We start from the raw sequence: 23,590 nt of genomic DNA, 5'->3' as shown, positions 1-23,590 counted from the left end.
GCTAGAAAACAAAAAAATTTGCGTTCGGTGATGACCCATCAAAAGCAAGTTAAATATGATTTTTTTTCCTATAAATTCCTATAAATACCCTTCACTTTCAACACCAATTCTCATACATTTTATTCTACTTCTACAATTACTCAACATTTTTTTCACTCTTCACTCAACATTTTCTTCACTCTTCACTCAACATTTTCATCTCTTTCACCTTGTAATTTTATTTCTTATTTATATGGATTCTTCTATTGAAACCGGAGAGGCGTAGAGCACCATGGAAGATGTTTCTTTGTGTGAGGCTTAGCTCCGAGTTTGTCATTGTCTCGTGACAGACATTGAGATGAAATTTTTCCATATGTGGAAAAAAATTCATGCCGAATTTTGCGAAAAATTCCGGACTCACCTCGTACGGAAATGGCATTGTCGAGTAGGTGGAAACTTCTCAACAAAGAGATGGCAAAATGGAAAGATGTCTTGGCAAAAGCGATAAACTTGTATAGAAGTGGGGAAAATCGTACTAACGAGGTAAGTATTTTGTAATTTTCGTTTTATTAAGTTTAATGTCCTAATATATATATGTTGTTAATATTTATTGCATTTTCAATATGTTGTTAATATTTATTGCATTTCCAATTGTTTCTTCATATTTCTTGCACTTCCAATTTATTTGTAAGGTTAATTGCATTTCCATTATTTTTATTTTGTTACTTGCATATCCAATATATTTTAAATATTTATTGCATTTCCATTTTTTTGTTAAATAGCTCATTCAAGCACAGATGTGGTTCGGTGCAACCGGGGTGGCAAAAAAAGTTTCACCCATCATGAATGTTGGGAGGTGGTGAAATATTGTATGGCAACGCTTCATAATTATTCCCACGGGTCCCGACGTTGTGTTAAACGAGACGCCTCTCCGTGATGCAACGACATCAGATTCACCTCTCGATTCCCCTATGAGTGAAGACTCACCCATCCAAAAGGAACCGAGGCCTATTGGCGAAAGGCTGCGAAGGCAAAGAAAGCGGGTAATTCAAGCAATCATAATTCAAAGTTTTTGGAGGAAATTGCAAGACAAAACGCCATAAGAATTGAAATGAAACATAAACGCCAGGATATGGAGGTGGCAATTCAAGCCAAGTGTGCACGAGAAAAGGAGTATTGGGGCAAAAAAGATATGGAGAAGACGGATTTGGAAACTATGGCGATGGATACAAGCCATATGTCCCCTGATACAAAACAGTATTGGAAGCTAGAACGAAGAGATGTTATGAAAAGAAGACTTTTCCAGGATGATGGGCCTAGCAACACGTGATCAAAACCATTAAATTAGTTAGCATACCTTTTATGTATTTTTATTTTTCATGTTTTCTATAAAGTTGGTGTACTTCATGTATTTTATTTTAGTAGTAGTAATTCTTAATGACTTGTATTGGATTTCTTTATTTAATAAACAAAGCATTCAATAAAAGACAATTTTATTCAACATATTCCATACATCAAACAAAACATAATTAAAATTAAAACAAAAACTACAAACAAGGCACAATAATAAATAAAAAAACAACACAACCAAACCATAAGCAATAGTAAACAACACAACCAAACCATAAGTAAATAAAACATAACCAAAGCATCTATGCTCCATCATTCATCTTCATTCCCTTTCACCGTCCATATATGCTCTATCAAGTCAAGTTGACGGCTTTCATGAATATACGAAGATTGCATCTCTGTATATCGATCTATCATCCAGGTCATCATACGATCGTCCATCACCAACGATTCCGGCTCAAACGGTTCTCCATTTGGCCCCATGGGCCTTTCATAAATCCGGGTCAAGGCCGTGTTTATTGGATCCGGTTCATAGACCTCTCCAGCATCATAATCGTACTCATCCTCCACAATCATATTATGGAGGATGATGCAAGTCATCATAATGCTTCGGAGGATCTCCTCATCAAACCTCGAACAATCAACCATCGAGCTTGAAGGATGCCAAAACACCTTTCGACATCTTTCATGTATCCTTCTTGATAAGTAGCAAATAATTTTTGCTTATGGGATCGGGGATTCGGAATGGATTTGACAAATGTGGTCCACCTTGGGTAGATACCGTCAGCTAGATAATACCCCGTCTGGTAGACTGTATTGTTGACTTGATAGGTAATATTGGGGCCTTGGCCGCTCAAAACATCGTTGAAGACCGGAGATTGACTCAGGACGTTGAGGTCATTTTGGGCTCGGCAACTCCAAGAAAGCATGTTAAACCCATGTGTCGAAGCCGAACGGCTTCGGATGATACTTTTTGTGCCTTTTCTATTTCCGTAATCACCTTGCCAGGCAGTTGGGCAATTCTTCCATTGTCAATGCATGTAGTCGATGCTACCAATCATTCCCGGAAATCCTCGAGCTTCGGCTTTTTAGAAGTCGTTGGAGGTCCTCGGGAGTAGGTCTACGCAGGTAGTCCCTAGTGTACAGATTTTCAACTGCATCACAAAATCTTATCAAAGCCTCCAACGTAGTGGACTTTCCCTATTCGAGCAACCTCATCCACCTGATCAGCAGATGCTCCATACGTCAACATTCATATAACAGCTGTAAGCTTTTGCTCCGGAAGAAGGCCCAAAACCCCAGTAGCATCACACTTTTGAACAAAGTATGCATCATAATTGCAAATATCATGCATGACTTTATTGAACAAATGGGGTTGCATTCTAAATCACCTTCGAAAATCAACATTAGAGTATAAAGCAGTTGGGATAAAATAATCTTCCAAAAGATTCTTACCCCGAGAATGCCTATGTCATGTCCACATTCCGGCGACGGCCGACTTGTGAACCACGGCGACCTTGGTTCTCTTCCTCTTCCATTGCCACTGCTATGAGAACTTGTTCATCGACTTGCCTCTGCAACTCATTGATTTCATCGGCTCTACGGTTTCTCTCATTTCTTTCTCTCTCTTGCCTCTCCAAGCATCTCCTATATTCTTCCATTGAGAATGAATGGAGTATGAATTCTAAACTCTAAGAAATGAAAATATTGAAAGATGTGGTGTGAGAGGTATGAGGTGAGCCTCTGGTTTTATAGAAAAATTTGGCAAGATAGAGATGCCACGTGGCTTGATTTGATTGGATGAAAATCTTATCTGAAATTTGAAATTCATCCGAAATTTGAACCCAAATTTATCTGAAATTTGAATTTTGAAATTCAATCAAATTTGAACCCAAAAATTTATCGAAATTTGAATTTTGAAATTCATCCGAAATTTGAACCCAAAAATCTTATCCCGAAATTTTATCCGATTATGAATAGTCTTGACACGTAGGAATCCGTAAATCTTATCCGAAAATATTATCAAAATTAATTATTGAGGTAAAAAGTTGTGAATAAAACAAAAAATGAATAATCGCCTTTAGCAAGGCAACGGTGAAAACACAAAATTGATTTGCAGCAACTACTATTCACGTGAATAGTAGCTGCTAGCTCCCTTGCCATGGCTAAGGGCAAGCAGGTGGAGTTGCTCTTAAGAGCAGTTATCTTCCCCAAAGGTTATGTTTGCATGTGTTCAAGTCTCCCCTCCCCAACATTACTTTATATAAGAAGTTGTCTTTGAAGCTGGGTATCCAGAGACAATTCAAGGGTGTCCAGAGAATCACAGCATCAGAAACTTTTAGAAAGATTAGACCCAATAATAAGTTGTTGGTATTAAGCCCAATTATTAGCCCATGAACTGAAAAAGGAAAGTTTGGACTAGGAAATCTCAAAAAGGAAAGTCTGCAAATGAAACAAGAAAAAACAGTCTGTTATTGGAAAAGGCTGAAAAATAAAAATTATGCTTGTTCTTCTTGTAGCTTTGCTACATTCAACAACGATCTCATTCCTGAATCCTTAAGCTCCAAAATTTTGCTACCAAAATCCTCAATTTCACTACGAATTTCACAATTCTTCTACTTTAGGGTTTGAATTGGGCGCGAAGCGAATGCGAGCGAAGGGGGTCGAAGCTAGCTGGTAGCGTAGAGAGAAACAATGAAGGCAGGAAGCGCCGCGAAGCTTATCGTGGACGCCCTGCTCCAGCGGTTCCTTCCACTCGCACGGCGTCGTATTGAGACTGCTCAAGCTCAGGTCCGTTGTGTGATTCAAATCCATTTGAATTCCTGCAATTTTCACCTATTTGGTTGTATTTGGATTTTCAGCTCTCTGTCTGTGTATCTATTAGCTCTACCTCTGGCTTTTCTTTATAAAGAAATGAACATTCTAATTTCATCGTTGATAAAGATCTTTGTTCTACTTGTTTTGATACTTCTTCATCTTTAGTTCCATTGTTTCCAGCATGCCTTGTTATAGTTCTTAGTTGGCTCAAGGAACTTGGTAGAGTTACTTAGAGTGGTCATTGATTCTTTGTAATCTTCGTATGACCGCAGCAAGATATGATTTCATAGCATTAGTCGAGGAAAGAGTAATAGCCATAATGAAAAAGTTGAAAATAGTTGTAAGTGGTCGTCCTAGATTCCTAATTCCTTTTGAGGTCCCCTTATTTGTGTAGAACTGGTACCAACATTGTCATTTGTTACTGTGCGTTGTCGATATATTTCACCCAATGAGTCAATGCCTTTTGCCGTTAGTGAATGTTTGTATTGCTATGGTGGGTTTGGAATTAATCTAATATGTGATGTTTGTCTTCATTTTGTTATGTGGGAAACTTGCAGGATGGGCAATATCTCCGACCTTCTGACCCTGCTTACGAGCAAGTACTGGATTCCTTGGCTATGGTAGCTCGACATACACCCATACCTCTTTTAGAAGCTCTTCTAAGATGGAGAGAAAGGTGGGTTTCTCCCTTTTCCACAGATATGTTTTTCTGTGTTCCTCCTAGTTATTTTGGACTTGATGCCTCCCAGGTTTATTGTAACCTCTTGTTTACAATGACTTTGGTATAGCTATAATATGTCAACGCATTGTTGTTGATCTGAGTTATTAATTGTTTTCTGTCTAGCCATATCATTTTGTAACATGGGAATCTTTTTGTTGCAGTGAATCCCCGAAAGGTGCAAATGATGCATCTACATTCCAAAGAAAGGTTTGTCAAAAGCTTGTTTCTTTGACCAGATGCGTTTGTTCTTTATTGTATATGGTGGAAGTCAAGAAAGTTTGGCCTATAACATCAATGCTGTTCATAGCTCTTTATTGCATAGTATAGCAACCAAGAATATCAAATTTTATGAGTTTTTCATTTTTTCAATGTATGTCAATTTATACTTATATTATAGATTTGTAGCTGTGATTGGGGAGTCTACTTCATTAATTATAACTTTCATAATATGTTTGCTGAAGCTCAGCTTGCGGTGGAGTGCATTTTTTGTTCAGCATGTATTCGTTTTGTCGAGTGCTGTCCACAAGAAGGACTTACAGGTTAGTTCATTGCATCGGTATTTGATTTTACCTTGAGGCTTGTGAAGTTGTGCTATTCAGTGAAATAAAACAAGCTTTGTTCTTATTGCAGAGAAACTTTGGTCTGGGCTTGAAAATTTTGTGTTTGACTGGCTGATTAATGCTGACAGGTAAAGCTATAGTTGGTTGTAGGAACTTCTTGGATATATGTTGTGTGATTGTCTGATTGGTTAAACTCAGAGCTTCGTACACCAACATTGCTAGTTTTTCCTTACAGAGTCAACTAAGTTCTACCCCTTTGATGTTAATCTTGAGCAACTACTGTCCTATATCCTTCATTGCATTGATGCTTTCTCATTTGTCTTCCTTGTATCTGTCATACTTTTCCATAAATCTGCTATATGCATGGAGTATTTTTTGTTAACCTTTTCTCTTTTAATCAGGAAAGAAAAAAAGATGTGGGTCTTGCTGAAGTTTGCATTTTGCCTCGCTATTCACTTCTATGTTGGTTCTGATACTTTGTTACACAGATTGATAATAAATTTAAGTACCAGGATAATTTTTGGATCTAAGCATTTAGACTTTCATGCCCTGGGTGTGAAAGAAAACAAAGAGGAATGATTAACTGGGTTATACTGGTTGTTCTGTATATTAGTTGGAAAAGTTTTAGCATAATCAAGAATAATGCCTTAGGGACGATAGGATTGTAGAACACTGCTAGAGCTATTTACTAGTGATCTAAGTCTGAAAGCTGAACTTCCCCATCAACAGCCCTATTCCCTGCGGTTGTATGCAATGTAGAAGAGCCAAAGATGCAAGGACTAGAACACATATCTCAAAACTTGATAAAACACATTAAAAATTTTCTTTCTTCATTTGCTCATGTAAGTCATCTTGGTTGCAACTCACTATACTCTCATTGCAGGGTTGTTAGCCAGGTTGAATATCCCTCATTGGTTGATCTGCGGGGACTTCTTCTGGACTTAGTCGCTCAGCTCTTAGGGGCCTTATCTCGCATCAGGTGACTGAATATCAAGTTATCATATTTGGAATTGATGGAAATTGCTATCATTATCCTCAAACTCCCTTGCGCACTCAAACCCCCCTTCTCTCCAGCAAGAAGAAGAAAAGAATTGCAAAACATTAAAAACTATTTGGTCATTATCAAAGTGGATTTGAAATCTATTATTTGTTGATTTTATAACTTTTAATAATTTGTGATATGTGTGATTTAGGCTTTGTAGTTGATAATAACACTAGGTTTTGATAGTTGTTTTCATCTTTGTCATCTATCATTGGTGAAGTTGGGTGTAAGTTAACTCATTGATGCATGTCATTTTGAAGAATCTGGCATCATTATTACATTTACCTGTCGAATATGATTAACTGTCTAAGTTTAGTTAATGTATTATATATGGTGCGCAGGTTTAGTTCTGTCACTGAGCGCTTTTTCATGGAGCTCAGTATTCGTCGGATCGACACTAGTGTTGCCAGAAGTGAAACCCTTAGTATCATTAATGGAATGCGCTACTTGAAACTTGGGGTATGTGGACAATAACATTCATGTAGGAAAAATGACATTAGGACAACTCTATAACTATTAAGTAATTGTCAGGTAAAAACTGAGGGTGGACTGAATGCATCTGCTTCCTTTGTGGCAAAAGCAAACCCCCTCAATCGTGCACCACATAAACGCAAAAGTGAGCTTCATCATGCACTATGCAATATGCTTTCAAATATCCTAGCACCTTTGGCAGATGGTGGAAAAAGCCAGTGGCCACCTGCAGGTGTAGAGCCTGCACTTACACTCTGGTATGAAGCTGTTGGGCGGATTAAAGGACAACTCATGCATTGGATGGAAAAACAGAGCAAACATATTTCTGTGAGTTGACCCCAACTCTTTTACATCTTGGTTTTTCCAATATCTAAATTGCAAAATAATATTCATAATACTTTGACATAACATTCAGAAAGTTCCCCCTTTGTACTTTTCTGTTGCCTCCAATTTAATTATGTTATACAATTCAAAAGAGGGGGAAAAAGAATTTGATACCTTTTACAGAGATAAATAGTTTGTTTACCTGTACAAATCCTCATGGTGGTCCTGGACTTGTGTTGTTTATCGTGTGAATATTCTCATTTTCAAATTGCTCTTGCCACTAACAGGGCAGTTGGTGCGTGATAAATTCATGTGTCACAGTTACAGAGGCATCTTTTGGTATTTGGATTTTCGCTCTGATTATATGTTAGAATTACGAGTATTTCTCTGAAAAGGGTTCTTTTCATGTTGTGTGGTTGTAATGTTTCTCTTGAATTTGGATTTTCAATGTTTGCTTTTGGATGGTATGGTTGGTGTTTTTATTTCCTTTTACATTGTCAGGTCAACTGTTATTCTTTTCCCCCTTTGTCATTATTGTTAAATATGAGTTCTCCATCAAGCTAGTGCTCTCTATTACATCCTCCCTTTGCATATTTGTATTTTTCATTTTAATTTCATGAAGACAATGTCTGTGTCAGGTTGGTTACCCTTTGGTAACTCTTCTTCTCTGTCTTGGCGATGGTACAACTTTCGTCAACTACTTGAGCTCTCACATGGATCAACTCTACAAGCTTCTTAGAGTAAGTCCAAGAAACAAATTTGTGTAGGGCACAATAAAGCGTGCATTTGGTTAATTTGTTGTTGTGTACCAGGTCCAGTCATGTTGTTTTATCATGTTAATTTTTTATTTTTTTTTTGGGTGGGGGGAAGGAGCCTATGTCTTCCATTTTAGATGTAAGTTGTATGACATTATGTGGTTTATTCATTTAGGACAAGACCCATCGTTTCATGGCCTTGGACTGTCTTCACCGAGTTTTAAGGTTTTACTTGAGCGTCCACACTGAAAAACAGCCACCTAATCGTACATGGGACTACTTAGACAGTGTAACCTCACAACTCTTGACAGTTCTAAAGAAAGGAATGCTTACTCAAGACGTCCAACATGATAAACTTGTGGAGTTCTGTGTGACTATAGCGGAACATAACCTTGATTTTGCCATGAACCATATGATACTGGAATTGCTGAAGCAAGATAGTCCTAGTGAGGCAAAGGTTATTGGTCTCCGTTCTTTGCTTGCCATTGTCATGTCACCTTCAAGTCAGCATGTCGGCTTGGAAATATTTACAGGTTCAGTCATATGCCAGAAATATATTATTATAATTGTATTGGAGCTGAAGTTTTCAACTGATCTTCATTTGAGTCTTCTTGCATCAACAGGTCATGATATTGGCCACTATATTCCAAAAGTGAAGGCTGCAATTGAGTCAATTTTGAGGTCTTGTCATAGAACCTATAGTCAGGCTCTTCTAACATCTTCAAGGACCACCATAGGTACATTCTTTACTAATGTATGTCAATTATTTTTCTATATAGTTTAGTAGGTTTTCTTTTCATTTTCCATTTATATGCTAATTAATTATCAACATTTTCAGTTTTACTTTGCTGTTTATAATCTACACTGTGATGGGAAACTACCTTTTGAAGATGCAAAAAGTTGCATATGTAGTGATTGGTCAACGAATCTGTCTTAATCTCCTAATTAACTCTCTCCCTACACTGCAGCCTACACCATTGAACTTTTCTCTCCTTTACTAAGACAACCAGTATTTATTGCAGCTATGGAGTATTGAAATTTTACAGTGATTGTCTGTGTGTAACTCAACTTTATGCTTATGTTGCTGCAATGACAACACTGAATAAATTTTATGCTTTCCAGATTCTGTAACCAAGGAAAAGTCTCAAGGATATCTCTTCCGGTCTGTGCTGAAATGCATACCATATCTAATAGAAGAAGTTGGACGAAGTGATAAAATCACTGAAATAATACCTCAACATGGGATCAGCATTGATCCTGGTGTTCGTGAGGAAGCAGTGCAGGTACTGAACCGGATTGTGAGATATCTTCCCCACCGTCGCTTTGCAGTGATGAGAGGGATGGCCAACTTCATCCTACGACTTCCTGATGAGTTCCCTCTTCTCATTCAAACATCATTAGGCCGTCTGTTGGAACTCATGCGTTTTTGGAGAGCTTGTCTAATTGATGATAGGCTGGAATGTGATGCTCAAGATGTCAAACGTGTGGGGCGAAATGATGGATTTAAGAAACCTTCTTTCCATATAGCAGGAGACTTGATTGAGTTTCGTGCATCAGAGATAGATGCAGTCGGTCTTATCTTCCTTAGTTCTGTTGATAGCCAGATTAGACATACTGCACTAGAGTTATTGCGGTGTGTACGTGCTTTAAGGAATGATATACGGTACCTTACAATATGTGTGCAACCTGATCATAGTCTGAAATATGAACCTGAACCAATATTTATAATCGATGTCTTGGAAGAACATGGGGTGTGTTATCTTCCTATCTTTAACCGTTCCATATTCCATTCCCCCTAGCCTGCTTTTCATTTGAGTTTCAATGTTGCAAATGTGCATATTATTTTGTTTCATTCATGAATCTTTTTCTAATGTTTCAGGATGACATTGTCCAGAGCTGCTATTGGGATTCTGGGCGTCCATTTGATTTGAGACGAGAATCTGATGCAATCCCTCCTGACGTGACACTTCAATCTATAATATTTGAGAGCCCTGATAAGAACAGGTGGGCTCGTTGTCTTAGTGAGCTTGTCAAATATGCTGCTGAACTTTGCCCAAGATCTGTCCATGAAGCAAAGTAAGTATATTTTTGTTTATGTGTGGTTATGTTGACACAAGTTTCTTTTGATTTCAAAATAAGATGTATGTTCCTTTCTAGCATTGATGTGCTCTTCTTTCAGTACTGAGTTTGAACTTTTGGTATTTAAGGGTGTCTCAACTAAAAAAGGAATTACTGCCTGTATGTTGAGTTTGAGAAAAAATAAACTTCTTTGGTTGCACATACACGTTAAATGTTTTTGTTAGGTTACTATCATCTGGTGATAACGAGAAGCAAACTAGTAGCATGTAAGCTGATTTCTTGTTGGACAATATATTATGTAGTAAAGCATGATTTGGTTGTATTTGTGCTGAGAACATGATTTTGCTTGTATGGCTATATTGCTCTTATCTTTTACATGCTTTATAAGGATAAATATTTCCAGGTCAACCCAAATTTCAAGATTGGAATCCCATGATCTTATCACAACACCATCTTTATTTGCAGGGCAGAGGTTATGCAACGTCTGGCTCATATCACACCTGTTGAGTTGGGTGGGAAGGCTCATCAGTCACAAGATGCAGACAACAAACTGGATCAGTGGCTTATGTATGCAATGTTCGTATGTTCATGTCCACCAAATAATAGAGAAGCTGGTAGTATAGTTGCAACCAAAGATCTTTACCATCTAATTTTTCCATCTCTAAAATCTGGATCTGAGGCACATATAGTAAGTACTGTCAGAGGTTTGTTTAATTTCAGTGTAACGTTTCTTTATTTTTCTCTTTCTTGTTTCTGTGAATACGATAAATTTGTCATGGGGTGTCAGAATGCGTGGTCAGTTCTAAATCCAATACCTAAGATGCTATTATGTCACTACTAGTTTGAGGTCTGTTGCATCTGTAAGGGTTTTCTCTAATTAGAAAATTATAATCTTTTTCTTTAATAACTATTCCATGCGTCTTGATTCTTTTCAACTGGTTAGACTAAATTTCGTCTCTAAATTTAGCATGCAGCCACAATGACTCTTGGCCGCTCGCATCTGGAAGCATGTGAAATCATGTTTACTGAGCTTGCATCTTTCATTGATGAGGTTTCTTCAGAGACAGAGGGAAAACCAAAGTGGAAGGTGCTGTATGGTTAAACTCCTCACATTTCTTTTATTTGATGGCTGACATTTGAAGACACTGAGCATTATGGCATTATCTATGTTCTGAATATGTTTAGTACTAGAGAGTGCGTTGATTTGCAGTGCTTTAACTTAAGGGAGGAAAATTCATGTCGCCAACCTCAAAGCATATAATTTGCTACTTGATATTGAACTCTAGCATGCCAATCATATGCATGGTCTGTTCCTGTTTTGGTAAATTAGACATGCATTGTTGGAACACATAGTTATATCCATTCATAAAAATTTATGTAATGTCCCTTTGACCGGTCAAATCAAAATATGTAGTATTCCATTTTCTCCTTACAAAGTCGTTATATTTGGTCAGCGATTAATGACAAAGGAAAAAGTAATAGTAATTACAATAACAACAGTAGAACATTGTATCCTTTTCCAATTGATTTCTCATATGTACAGCTTTCAGTCAAGTAGTTTTTATGTTGGCAGAAACTTTTGTTAACCTGATTGTTTGAAAACTTCACTAACTACATGAATATCCTTTTTTTTTTGCTTCATCAGTTACTTAAAGTGCTTCATTAGTTTGATATTGGTTCTCAATGAATATGACTAAACATAATATTCAAATCACATGAATACAGAGTCAAAAATCTCGCCGTGAGGAGCTTCGTATCCATATTGCAAATATTTTTCGTACTGTTGCTGAAAATGTATGGCCTGGCATGCTGGCCCGTAAACCAGTTTTCCGTCTCCACTATCTGAAGTTCATTGATGAGACAACCAGACAGATCTTAACAGCACCTGCTGAAAACTTCCAAGATATGCAGCCTCTCCGTTTTGCACTTGCTTCTGTTCTAAGATCACTAGCCCCGGAATTTGTTGAGTCAAAATCGGAGAAATTTGATATTAGAACTAGAAAGCGACTGTTTGATCTGCTTCTCTCCTGGTGTGATGACACGGGCAGTACATGGGGTCAAGAAGGTGTTAGTGATTACCGACGTGAAGTAGAACGTTATAAGTCTTCTCAGAATGCACGGTCAAAAGATTCTGTGGACAAAATATCATTTGATAAAGAACTTAGCGAACAGGTTGAGGCAATCCAGTGGGCCTCCATGAATGCTATGGCTTCACTCTTATACGGGCCTTGCTTTGATGATAATGCGAGGAAGATGAGTGGCCGGGTTATATCTTGGATCAACAGTTTGTTCATTGAGCCAGCGCCTAGGGCTCCATTTGGGTACTCACCAGCTGACCCAAGAACTCCCTCTTATTCAAAGTACACAGGAGAAGGTGGTCGTGGGACTGCTGGTCGTGATAGGCATAAGGGTGGTCATCATCGTGTTTCTTTAGCAAAACTGGCTTTGAAGAATCTATTACAAACAAATTTGGACCTGTTTCCTGCTTGTATTGATCAGGTACTCATGTTTCCTTTGCTCTATTCCTATTCAATTATCGTTAGATCTTTTCAAGTAAGAAAATCCAGTTATGGAGTGCACCCCTGAAGGCTGATTAGCCTATGCTAGGCAGAGTCCGTTGGCCTATAGCTCCTTTTATCCTTCCCACTTAAGAATTTTATAATTTGATTCACTTTTTTTTTTTTACTACGCAAGATAATTGATGAATTGTTAATTCATTAGTAAATCTATCGTATTTTCAGATGATACCTTGACAATCAACAAGGTAATTCTGACTTCCTAAAAAGTAAACTGGTGATTCAAAACTGAGAATCCACTGAATGCTTTGCAAGTCAGTTGGTTTCAATAAAATGTCAAATTTCAGCTCTTCTTTTTTGCTGAAAAAGTCCACATACACGCTCTCTGGTCTTCACTTGCATGTTCACTGCTTTCTGAATTGCTAGGTTGGTATGCAGTTTTCATTCTAATTTGTTGTGAGCTTAATGTTATAGCTCATAAGGATTTTATTCTTATAAATAAATAAAAAATTGATACTTTGTTGCAGTGCTATTACTCCGATGCTGCTATAGCTGATGGTTACTTCAGTGTGCTAGCTGAGGTCTACATGCGCCAAGAGATACCAAAATGTGAAATCCAGAGACTTTTGAGCCTGATTCTCTACAAGGTGGTAGATCCATCAAGACAAATCCGTGATGATGCTCTTCAGATGCTTGAGACACTTTCTGTTCGCGAGTGGGCTGAAGATGGCATTGAGAGCTCAGGGAATTATCGGGCTGCTGTTGTGGGTAACCTTCCTGATTCTTACCAACAATTCCAATACAAGCTCTCGTGCAAGCTTGCCAAAGACCATCCTGAGTTGAGCCAGCTCCTGTGTGAGGAGATTATGCAGAGGCAACTTGATGCGGTTGATATTATTGCACAGCATCAGGTCTTAACATGCATGGCTCCTTGGATTGAGAACCTAAATTTCTGGAAACTCAAGGACTCAGGTTGGAGTGAAAGACTACTAAAAAGCCTTTACTATGTGACGTGGCGGCATGGTGACCACTTCCCTGATGAAATTGAGAAGCTTTGGAGCACAATTGCTAGCAAACCCAGGAACATTAGTCCTGTTTTAGATTTTTGATCACGAAAGGGATAGAGGACTGTGATTCAAATGCATCTGCAGAAATAAGTGGTGCATTTGCTACATATTTCTCTGTTGCAAAGCGAGTAAGTTTATACTTAGCACGGGTATGTCCTCAGCGTACAATTGACCACCTGGTTTACCAGTTAGCTCAGCGGATGCTGGAGGATAGCATGGATCCAATTGGGCCAACTGCAAATAAGGTTGATGCTAATGGAAATTTTGTGCTAGAATTCTCTCAAGGGCCTGCAGTTCCCCAAATTGCATCACTTGTGGACATCCAGCCACACATGTCACCATTACTTGTCCGGGGTTCCTTTGATGGTCCATTAAGAAATGCAAGTGGAAGCCTAAGCTGGCGAACAGCAGGTGTGACAGGCCGAAGTGTCTCGGGTCCAATAGGCCCAATGCCTCCTGAGTTGAACATTGTTCCTGGAAACACAGGCCGATCAGGGCAGCTCCTTCCAGCACTGGTAAATATGTCGGGGCCTTTAATGGGGGTCAGAAGTTCAACAGGAAGCTTGCGGAGTCGCCATGTTTCCCGGGACAGTGGAGACTACCTTATTGATACTCCAAACTCGGGTGAAGATGGGTTGCACTCTGGGGTTTCCATGCATGGGATTAGTGCTAAAGAACTTCAGTCAGCCTTGCAGGGTCATCAGCAACATTCGCTGACTCATGCAGATATAGCATTGATTCTACTTGCAGAAATTGCATATGAAAATGATGAAGATTTTCGCGAGCACTTGCCTCTTCTATTTCATGTTACATTTGTTTCGATGGATAGTTCGGAAGACATTGTGCTGGAACACTGCCAGCATCTGCTCGTTAATCTACTGTACTCTCTTGCAGGACGGCACTTGGAACTGTATGAGGTTGAAAATAGTGATGGAGAGAACAAGCAGCAGGTTGTCAGCCTGATCAAGTATGTCCAGTCAAAGCGAGGAAGTATGATGTGGGAAAATGAGGACCCAACAGTTGTGAGATCTGAGCTTCCAAGTGCAGCATTGTTGTCTGCACTAGTTCAGAGCATGGTGGATGCTATCTTCTTCCAAGGAGATCTTCGTGAGACTTGGGGAGCAGAGGCACTCAAATGGGCAATGGAGTGCACATCGAGACACCTAGCCTGCCGCTCACATCAGATTTACCGTGCGTTGCGGCCTAGTGTCACAAGTGATACATGTGTGCTGCTTCTCCGGTGCCTTCATAGATGCCTAGGAAATCCAGTACCTCCAGTTTTAGGATTCATTATGGAAATTTTGCTGACATTGCAAGTGATGGTGGAGAACATGGAACCAGAAAAAGTGATACTGTACCCACAACTCTTTTGGGGGTGTGTAGCTATGATGCACACAGATTTTGTTCATGTCTACTGTCAAGTGCTTGAACTCTTCTCACGTGTGATTGACCGGTTATCATTCCGGGACAGAACAACAGAAAATGTGCTTCTTTCGAGCATGCCTCGGGATGAGTTTGATGCTAATAATGACATTGGGGACTTCCAACGAATGGAAACCAGGAGTGGCTATGAACAGCCTCCATCTGGAGGAAATCTGCCAACATTTGAAGGGGTGCAGCCTCTTGTTCTTAAAGGACTCATGTCAACAGTTAGTCATGGTGTTTCTATTGAAGTTCTCTCGCGGATCACAGTGCACTCATGTGACTCTATATTTGGAGATGCGGAGACAAGACTCTTGATGCACATCACAGGCTTACTTCCCTGGCTCTGCTTGCAGCTTAGCAAGGATCCAGTGATGGGGCCTGCTTCGCCTCTCCAACAGCAGTTCCAGAAAGCTTGCTCTGTTGCGGCCAACATCTCAATTTGGTGTAGAGCAAAGTCATTAGATGAATTGGCTACTGTATTTATGATTTACTCTCGTGGTGATATCAAGAGTATCAACAATCTCCTTGCTTGTGTCTCCCCGCTCTTATGCAATGAGTGGTTCCCAAAGCACTCAGCATTAGCTTTTGGGCACTTATTACGACTACTGGAGAAAGGGCCAGTTGAGTATCAGCGTGTGATACTGCTCATGCTTAAGGCATTGCTCCAGCACACTCCCATGGATGCTGCCCAAAGTCCACACATGTATGCGATTGTGTCCCAGTTGGTAGAGAGCACTTTGTGCTGGGAGGCACTGAGTGTGTTAGAAGCTCTTCTGCAGAGCTGTAGCTCAGTGCCAGGTTCTCACCCTCATGAACCTGGTTCGTTTGAGAACGGGATAGGCGGTGGTGATGAGAAGATGCTAGCTCCTCAGACCTCATTTAAGGCTCGCAGTGGGCCGCTACAGTATGGTATGGCATCCCCATTTGCCACAGGTTCAACACCTGCACACGGGAGCTCAACTGAATCTGGAACTTCACCTAGAGAAGTGGCTTTGCAAAACACACGGCTTATCCTTGGGCGGGTTCTTCACAGCTGTGCACTAGGGAAGAGAAGGGATTACAAAAGGCTGGTGCCTTTCGTGACCAGTATCGGCAACCCATAACGTACACACATGTGCAGGCTGTATCTTTTCTTTCAAAGATATTTAATGTATATTAGTGGATGGATGATGATGCGCGGGCCATAGAAGAAAGTTTTACTGGATTTGTATATAGTAGTGCTTTGTGAAGCTAGTGGTGGTATAATATACTTTGTACAGTCAAATCATTTAGAGGGCCTTCTATGAAGAATAATCTTAAATCCACATTTTTGCCAATCTTTTAATTGTTTGCTGCACTCGATTTCAAATCCCTTGAATTTAATGTTGGCTACCTGTTGTCAAATTCCCAATGTAACCAGTTCTAAGAGTTTTACTTAATCAGTTGCAATCTATCAGTTTAATATTGTCTTTGCAAGTGTGTCAAATGGCACTCATTTGCATTGGTGATGAAGTGTCCACAAGAAAGTGAATACCTTCTAGCTTCCTATTTTTCATCATAAACAAACACGAAAACAAATAACCAAATAGACAATAGGGGGGAAAACGAATTGTGCAAAGAAAATTGCATGACAAATTTATAATACATATTTGTATTTCTCAAAGCTCACTTCATTTTGGTACAAAAAAGAGTTCAATGTGAAGAACAATGTAATACAACACACGTGCGGAGGGGAGTGAATTCCATTGCCCGCTTCTTGCACTAAGCAAACTAACATTTTATACATTGTGCAGAGTGTTCCTTTATTTTTTATTGAACGCTCTCAGAAAACCCTGGTTTTCTAATACAGTTTGGATCCAGCCAGTTGGTCTTCACTAAAAACATGAGCACCTTCCGGCATGTCCTCACATCGGATATCATTCACGCCGTGATGAATTCTTGAACAAGGCATAGGCATCACTATATATGGCCACCACGTTTGAGAACACAGCTAGTACAATCATAAAAACACTCAAGATCTTGTCCTTCTTAGTGGCTATGTTGTGTCGATCCCTGACATACCAAGGAAAAAGTGATGAATAGTAATTCCAAGTATATTCACAAAACTGACCTAGCTATGGGAAGAACCCAGTAAATAATATCCCTATCCTTTCATGTTTATGAGATCAAAAGGCAGCATACGCATAAAATCTGTGAGATATGATAACCTTAAGTCCTAGGCTATTCTCTGCAATCTACTATTTTCCAAATTGGAAAAAGAAAACAATTGGTTATCAAAGTAAATAAAAACCTGAACTAATAGATAGTTCTTGTGATCAAGTCAAAAACTCACTTGAGAGTAATTGCAGCAGGAAAAATGAACCCAAGGCAAACTGCAGCAGTTGCTCCAGTGAACTGGAAAGCATCCCAGATGCTGGGGATAAAGTTTGCACCCAAGAAGATGACACTTATGAGCCCAATGGTGACCAGTGCAAATCTCATATTATCCAGAACCAACGGCCTTGCAGAGGGAAAGAGGAGGCCATCCAAGTTGAGCCGCAATGGGAAGAAGACAATGGGAAACACAAGCATAAGGTGAGCAGCATAGCTGACACGAACAGCATCATTGAGAACGGAACTGTAAGGTAAGCCAAGGTTGGTGTCAAAGTTGGCAAGCACATCGTCAAGAGTTCCGTCCCCAAATAGGAGGAACCCAAAAAGGCTTGTCATTATGTAAACAGATGAGCATAAAGCAAGTGAGGTTTGCACAACCCCTCTTATCTGCGTTGAGTCTTCAAGTTCATTGTGGATACTGTGCACTGCAGATGAATTGATCAGGAAGATTATTACTCAACACATAAGTGTTTGCAATTAAAAGGTGAAAAACATTTCAAATATGAGATCTCCCACATTCAACCAACAGTCCCATTTCTATAGTTTCAAGTGTGCATTATGCCAAAATGTTAATTTTAAATCATTTTTAAGTATGACTGGGTGGTGGTATGGAAAAGTACAAGGCCAGGATGATAAAAGGATCAAGATGTGTCAAAATACCAAATTTTGTATGATTAAAGATGTCACGGTTTTAATTTTAAACAAAAAATAGAGAACATATTTTAACATGATTTAGTTAAAAAATTAAGTAAACATTTTCAATGATAAGAATACAGGAATCTGGTGGATGGAGGGGTACGTAAACCCATTCAATTCAATTCTGAAATCGAAATCTGACATGCTACTGCTCAAAGTTTGCTTCAAATTTATGTTTTGCTAAATAGTGATTCATTTAACAGGGGAAAAGGGAAGAAAGGAACTGAAGCGCAAACATACAAATCCACCAAAAATTTCTCATTCTTATATTGCAGAAACATGGACCAAGTTCTAGGCAAATGAACTCTATGTAAGTGAACAAACAAACAGTTTCCATACCATTGTAGTGACAAATGTATGCAGTGACAAGAACAGGGACTACAGTGAAGAGTTTGAAGAATGATGAAACGTCGGTAACATCAGGTAACAATCTGGGCATCGCAATGCTTCCATTGAACAACTTGAAGACCGTAATTCCAACAGTAATAACAAGAAATACAACTGCTAGTGCAACTGATAAGGCAGACGTGAAGCTCAATGAATCTGCAACCACAATAGGCCTATTAAGATCACCGAAACATTATATTCCAAATGGAAAACTAAAGAATAAGGTCTTAACAAATAATAGGCTCAAATTCAATAAAGCTATAAAATTTAATAATAAATCACCACTCCACCAACAACTTAAGTCAAAAGCTACAGAATGATTCTTGACCAAATCACTGTATGCAAGTGAAAGTGACAAGAGTGAAAACTGAATAGGGAAGGGCACATGTTTAAACAAGAGGGTTCTCATATAAATCTGCTAAACATATGTTACCTTAACCAAATCACTCTATGTGAGTGAGTGATAGCAGTGCACCAAACAATGCCTTCAAACATAAAAAAATAAAGAAAGACTAACCAATTCGCTTAAAGCATGACAATGGAGCAAATATGCCAAGTGTGGTTACAAGAAGAATAATGGCACGCCCAGTCCACCAGTGTTCTCCAAACCATCCTTCAAGTACACCAGCATGGTGAACACCACTTGAAGATGTTCCAGAGAGCACATCACCTTCATTTAAGTAATACAAAGATTGTTAGACAAATTCAGACCTTTCCTATGACAAGCCTGAGCAGATCTCTAGGCCAACAAAAATATTCACCAGAGAGATCAAAATGACAAAATTGTAACAGAGTAAATACAATACAATATTATAGAGCGAAAGACATACCAATAATAATCATGTAGACAATGAGCACGCCAAGGTTGTTGACTAGAACAGATATCTGCAACAAAACCTTCCCATATTTTCCAAAGGCCTCCCCCATAAGACCTCCATAAGAAGCAGACTTCCCAGCTCGGCTGAACCTAAGTATCAATTCAATTGAAGCTTCGGTCAAGAAGGCCATAAAGATGATCATGGAAATTCCAAGGACAAGGCCCAACACTTTCATGGTTGCAGGCAAAGCCATGATCCCGGCACCAACAATTGTGGTTGATAAATTGAACACTGCTCCAGTAAAGGACGCTCCATTAAACTCATCAAACACAACATCCTCTTGCCCTTTGGGCAACAAGGGGGCATTCTCATCAATAACTCCTTTGCTCTTTCTTGACTTCTTTTCCTTCTTCGGTGCAAGATTTCCAATCGTCATCTTGTGATATCTTAAAAATCTTCAAAACAAAGGTTTAAAGCTTATGGAAAATCTATAAAGCAGCCAACCACCTACAAATATTTGCTTCAATAAAAATTTTGTCCAACGGTCAAATTATATACTCTTTTTTTTCAGATTGAGGATAAGGGGAAGAGCAAACACAAGCTAGATGAAGAGGATTTTCAGACACAATGACCCAAACAGCCAAAAATTCACAAATATTGAATTCTTGCTGAGAATACAAAGGTTGGTCCTTTGCAAATGCTACCAAATTGATTGTGAAATGAATGCACAATTCTTTTTGGGGCAGACAAAATCCAAATGAAAATAAAATCCCAGGAGCAAAACTATAAAAATTTACCTTTAGCAAAAACAAAGAAAGTATCAGAATTGAATTGAATTGAAAACACAAGTAATTCTTCAATATATCACAGTTGAAGGTGGATCTTTACAATCATTAGCTGGACTTTCAATATCAACAAGGGGAGGAAACCCAAACCCAATTTCCCAGATAGCCAACTTGAGAAAACCCAGTTCTCCCTCTTCAAAGAAAAACACCCAAAACCTAACCAATCAAACCCCAGAATTCAAGGTCAATGATTCAGCAGACCCAAAGCAAGAAACGCGACTGAATTCTTCAGTTAAAGGTTTGATTTTTATAGCCAACCAAAATTCAAGGAAAGAGAAATACACACGCCAATAAAGCTTGATATTGAATAACAATAATGGATGTGGAGACAAAGACTGGAATTTAATAATGTTAAGTTGTTTTCTTTTTCTTTTGGTGTCTGTGGAATTATTGTGGATTGGCGAAATGAAATTGACAATGAAAACCCTAATCCACAAAATTCCACAAACTGTAAAATTTGTCGCTTTTGGTGTGAAAGTTACGGACTTTATAAGAATAGAAGGAAAGACGTCCGCAGATGTCTACGTCAAAAGAGGAAGCTTCGCAATTGGATAATAAATTGGCTATTAATTAACAATTTACTGCCATTGCTCTGTTCATCAGCTTTCTAATTTTTTTTTCCCATATAAGTTTTTCTAGGCATACTCTTTTAAGTAACAAATCTATTTTTCTATATAAAAAAATCTATTTAAAAATACAAATTATGACGGGTTAAACTTTGATGAGTGAGAAAATTATATGGATAAGTTGAAGAACATGAACAAAAATAGAAGCCTGTAAATGATTTGATGAGTGAGAAAATTAGATGGATAAGATGAACAAAAATAGAAGGCTATAAATGATTTGGGAGTAATTAATTTTCCGGAAATGTCACGTGGGAAAAAGAAAATATCTTAGAAGGTTCAGATATTTGAACCAAAAAAAAAAGTTCACCTAAGATTGTTAGGGTTTGTTACACCATTTTGGGGATTTCCAAAGTAAGAATTTGTGTTTTCTTATTGGTAAGTTTGTATGATTTTAGTGTAATGGTTCAACTACCTAACCTAGGATATTAACATATAGGCCTAGGAGAAATTTACTATTATGCTAATAGTGTTTTCTTTGTAAAGATTGGAGCAAATGTGAGCCACAAATTATAAAATGTTAGAGTTGATGTCATCCAAGGTGTAAAGATGAAATTGATTAACCTATGCATGATTCTAATCTAATCTATAGGAACCTTAAGCCACAACCAACAAAACATGACATCAAAATTATGTGCTTATATAGGAGTTACACACGTATGTGAGATAAATTATTCGATGCGATGATAATACGTTATGCTATACTGATAAAGTATTTTATAAGTTTAAAATTTAAACTCGAAACTTATTATAATTTAAGCAAATATGTAAGATTCATGAGCGGAACTAGGTAGAGGGCTACCATGGGCTCTAGCCCAGGTAGCCTTTTATAAAATTAAAATATATTACATATAGTTTAATATTATTCATCACATAAAAACTTAGTAGCTCACTCAAATGTAGTTTTGTAACCCACTGTCCACTCAATTTTTGTGGGCATATAATCATGTTATATTTAATTTGTTTGCTCAATTAATAAAATAATCTCTTAATAAACACATGATTTTAACTCTCAACCTTTTACTATTTATCATAATCTGTACTTTAATATATTTCTAGAAAAACTATAGAAACAGTAAGTACCCAAACAAAAATTGGTCTTAGATTTTAAGCTATAACAACTTTAACTAGTCCATCATTGAAAAATTCATAGTTCCGCCCTTGTAAGATCACATAACTATTGTTATATCAAATAATTTCAGGTGATGTGAGTGATTAATGTGAATCATTATTGTCATTAAGAATTAGTTATAATGTTGCAAATCAAGTCAATGGTTGATTTCATCACTAAAATTAAAAGCCACACATCATCAATGACAAAGATCAGGGAACATAGAAATTGTGATGCAGTGTTCCCAACAAGAAGTGTCATTTCAATTTGGAAATCTCATGTATGTGGCCTGCCAGTGCCAGTGTTAGTGAAACCATGTTTTAGGCTCCCAAAAATAACCCACCTTTTACACAAATTTTACCAACTTAACCACAGATATTAGACAATGATGACAATGGTAACCCACCAACCAAACACTACATTTAAAAATAAAACAAAAAGACCAATAGGTTAATAAAGCTAATATAATATAATCATGTGGTGGTGGTTGCAACAGGTGTAAAATTTGCTGATGCAGCAAGTACAAGGAATCTTTAGGTACTTCCTCTTCCTCTTCTTTCTCACATCAGCTAATCTGTGATTAGTGAGCAAGATTAACAAAAAAAGAAAAAAATTAAGAAATTGTGGACAGAATTAGATTGCAAATCTATTCGCTTGGTACAGTTCAATATTACAAAAAAATCCATTAATATATTATATGGGTTGGATTTTAGGAAGTGGGCCCATGAGCCCAATATTCCACCAACTGGATGGCCCACCATTTTCATCATGGGACACGGTGACTCGAAGATTAGAATGTGACTCAGAAAGATTGATTGATATGAATATCAATAGATTAATAAAAAGGAGCGGTGCATAATTTTTCACTCACATTTTTTAATCAATCAGACTCTCACTCTCTGTTAAATTTTAGTGAATATTTTATATTGATCATTGCGCATGTCGATGTACATACACGTCAGCATGGCCGCTAAATTGAACCAAATTGTTTTAAATTAGTTTGGTTTGATTTGTCAAAACCGAACTAAATCTTTATATTGTAATTGGTTTGGCTGTAGTTTTAGGTTTAAATCGATGCAATCCAAAACATGGCCACCCCTACACGTGAGCTTGACCACCATGGTCTATAAAAAATATGCAATTGCAACAGGCTAATAACTCAAGTGGTTGAAAGTAATAATCTCTATACTAGAAGTTTAGTGTTCGAATTCCTATTCGCCCAATATTCTTGTATTAGAAAAAAAAAACAGCAATTAGTTTTTTTTGTGGGTAAAAAGGTCATATACCAATTATCTATATATATAAAGTAAAATGCAAAGAATGGTAAAACATTACAAATACAAAAAAAAATTATTGATTAATGCAAACATTAAAAATTGAAATTATTAATTAAATAAGGATAATATGGTAAATTCACACTTTTTCATATTAAAGAAAATTAAAATGAAAAGAAAAATAAGATAATGAATCTATTTTTATGGAACACAACTAACTATTATCTTTTCTAATTCTAAAATAAATTTTAAATTTTTTTTTAAAAAAAAGCCTCTAACAGGCTGAGCGGAAGCGTGAGCGGAGAAACTAGTAAATAAATAAATAAATAACAGTTTTGGGCTGATCAACGTTGTTTTATTAGGCAGAAATTTTGGGTT

The 23,590-nt window shown here is 37.8% G+C and overlaps 2 protein-coding genes across 3 annotated transcripts; one reads left to right on the top strand and one right to left on the bottom strand.

Annotated features, from left to right (window-relative positions):
- Window positions 1-3,794: 3,794 nt before the first annotated feature.
- LOC103329608 (ARM repeat superfamily protein) lies at window positions 3,795-16,410 on the top strand. Its single transcript, XM_008232105.3, is given in 18 exon segments — window positions 3,795-4,119; window positions 4,704-4,822; window positions 5,029-5,074; window positions 5,334-5,406; window positions 5,498-5,555; window positions 6,311-6,406; window positions 6,811-6,928; window positions 7,001-7,267; window positions 7,903-8,004; window positions 8,195-8,552; window positions 8,643-8,756; window positions 9,142-9,770; window positions 9,899-10,095; window positions 10,564-10,786; window positions 11,066-11,185; window positions 11,824-12,597; window positions 13,142-13,718; window positions 13,721-16,410. Coding segments are annotated over 18 exon segments (6,456 nt in total). The 5' UTR covers window positions 3,795-4,023; the 3' UTR covers window positions 16,210-16,410.
- A 284-nt stretch (window positions 16,411-16,694) lies between these two features.
- LOC103329607 (amino acid transporter AVT6A-like) lies at window positions 16,695-20,668 on the bottom strand. Of its 2 annotated transcripts, XM_089050556.1 has the most exons (6): window positions 20,157-20,520; window positions 19,372-19,814; window positions 19,059-19,211; window positions 18,494-18,697; window positions 17,418-17,883; window positions 16,695-17,137 (listed from the first exon to the last, which is right to left on the bottom strand). In XM_089050556.1, exons 2-6 carry the CDS (start codon window positions 19,793-19,795, stop codon window positions 17,002-17,004), a joined length of 1,383 nt encoding a protein of 460 aa, XP_088906682.1. In that variant the 5' UTR covers window positions 19,796-19,814; window positions 20,157-20,520; the 3' UTR covers window positions 16,695-17,001. The 2 variants fall into 2 exon arrangements, with proteins under 2 accessions (XP_088906682.1, XP_008230324.2); XM_008232102.3 differs by having other exon boundaries at window positions 19,372-20,668.
- Window positions 20,669-23,590: the final 2,922 nt, after the last annotated feature.

Source organism: Prunus mume, linkage group LG4 (genome assembly GCF_029339155.1).
Source record: "Prunus mume cultivar Tortuosa linkage group LG4, ASM2933915v1, whole genome shotgun sequence".
Taxonomy (NCBI): domain Eukaryota; kingdom Viridiplantae; phylum Streptophyta; class Magnoliopsida; order Rosales; family Rosaceae; genus Prunus; species Prunus mume.
This window is presented reverse-complemented; position numbering and strand designations above follow the sequence as displayed.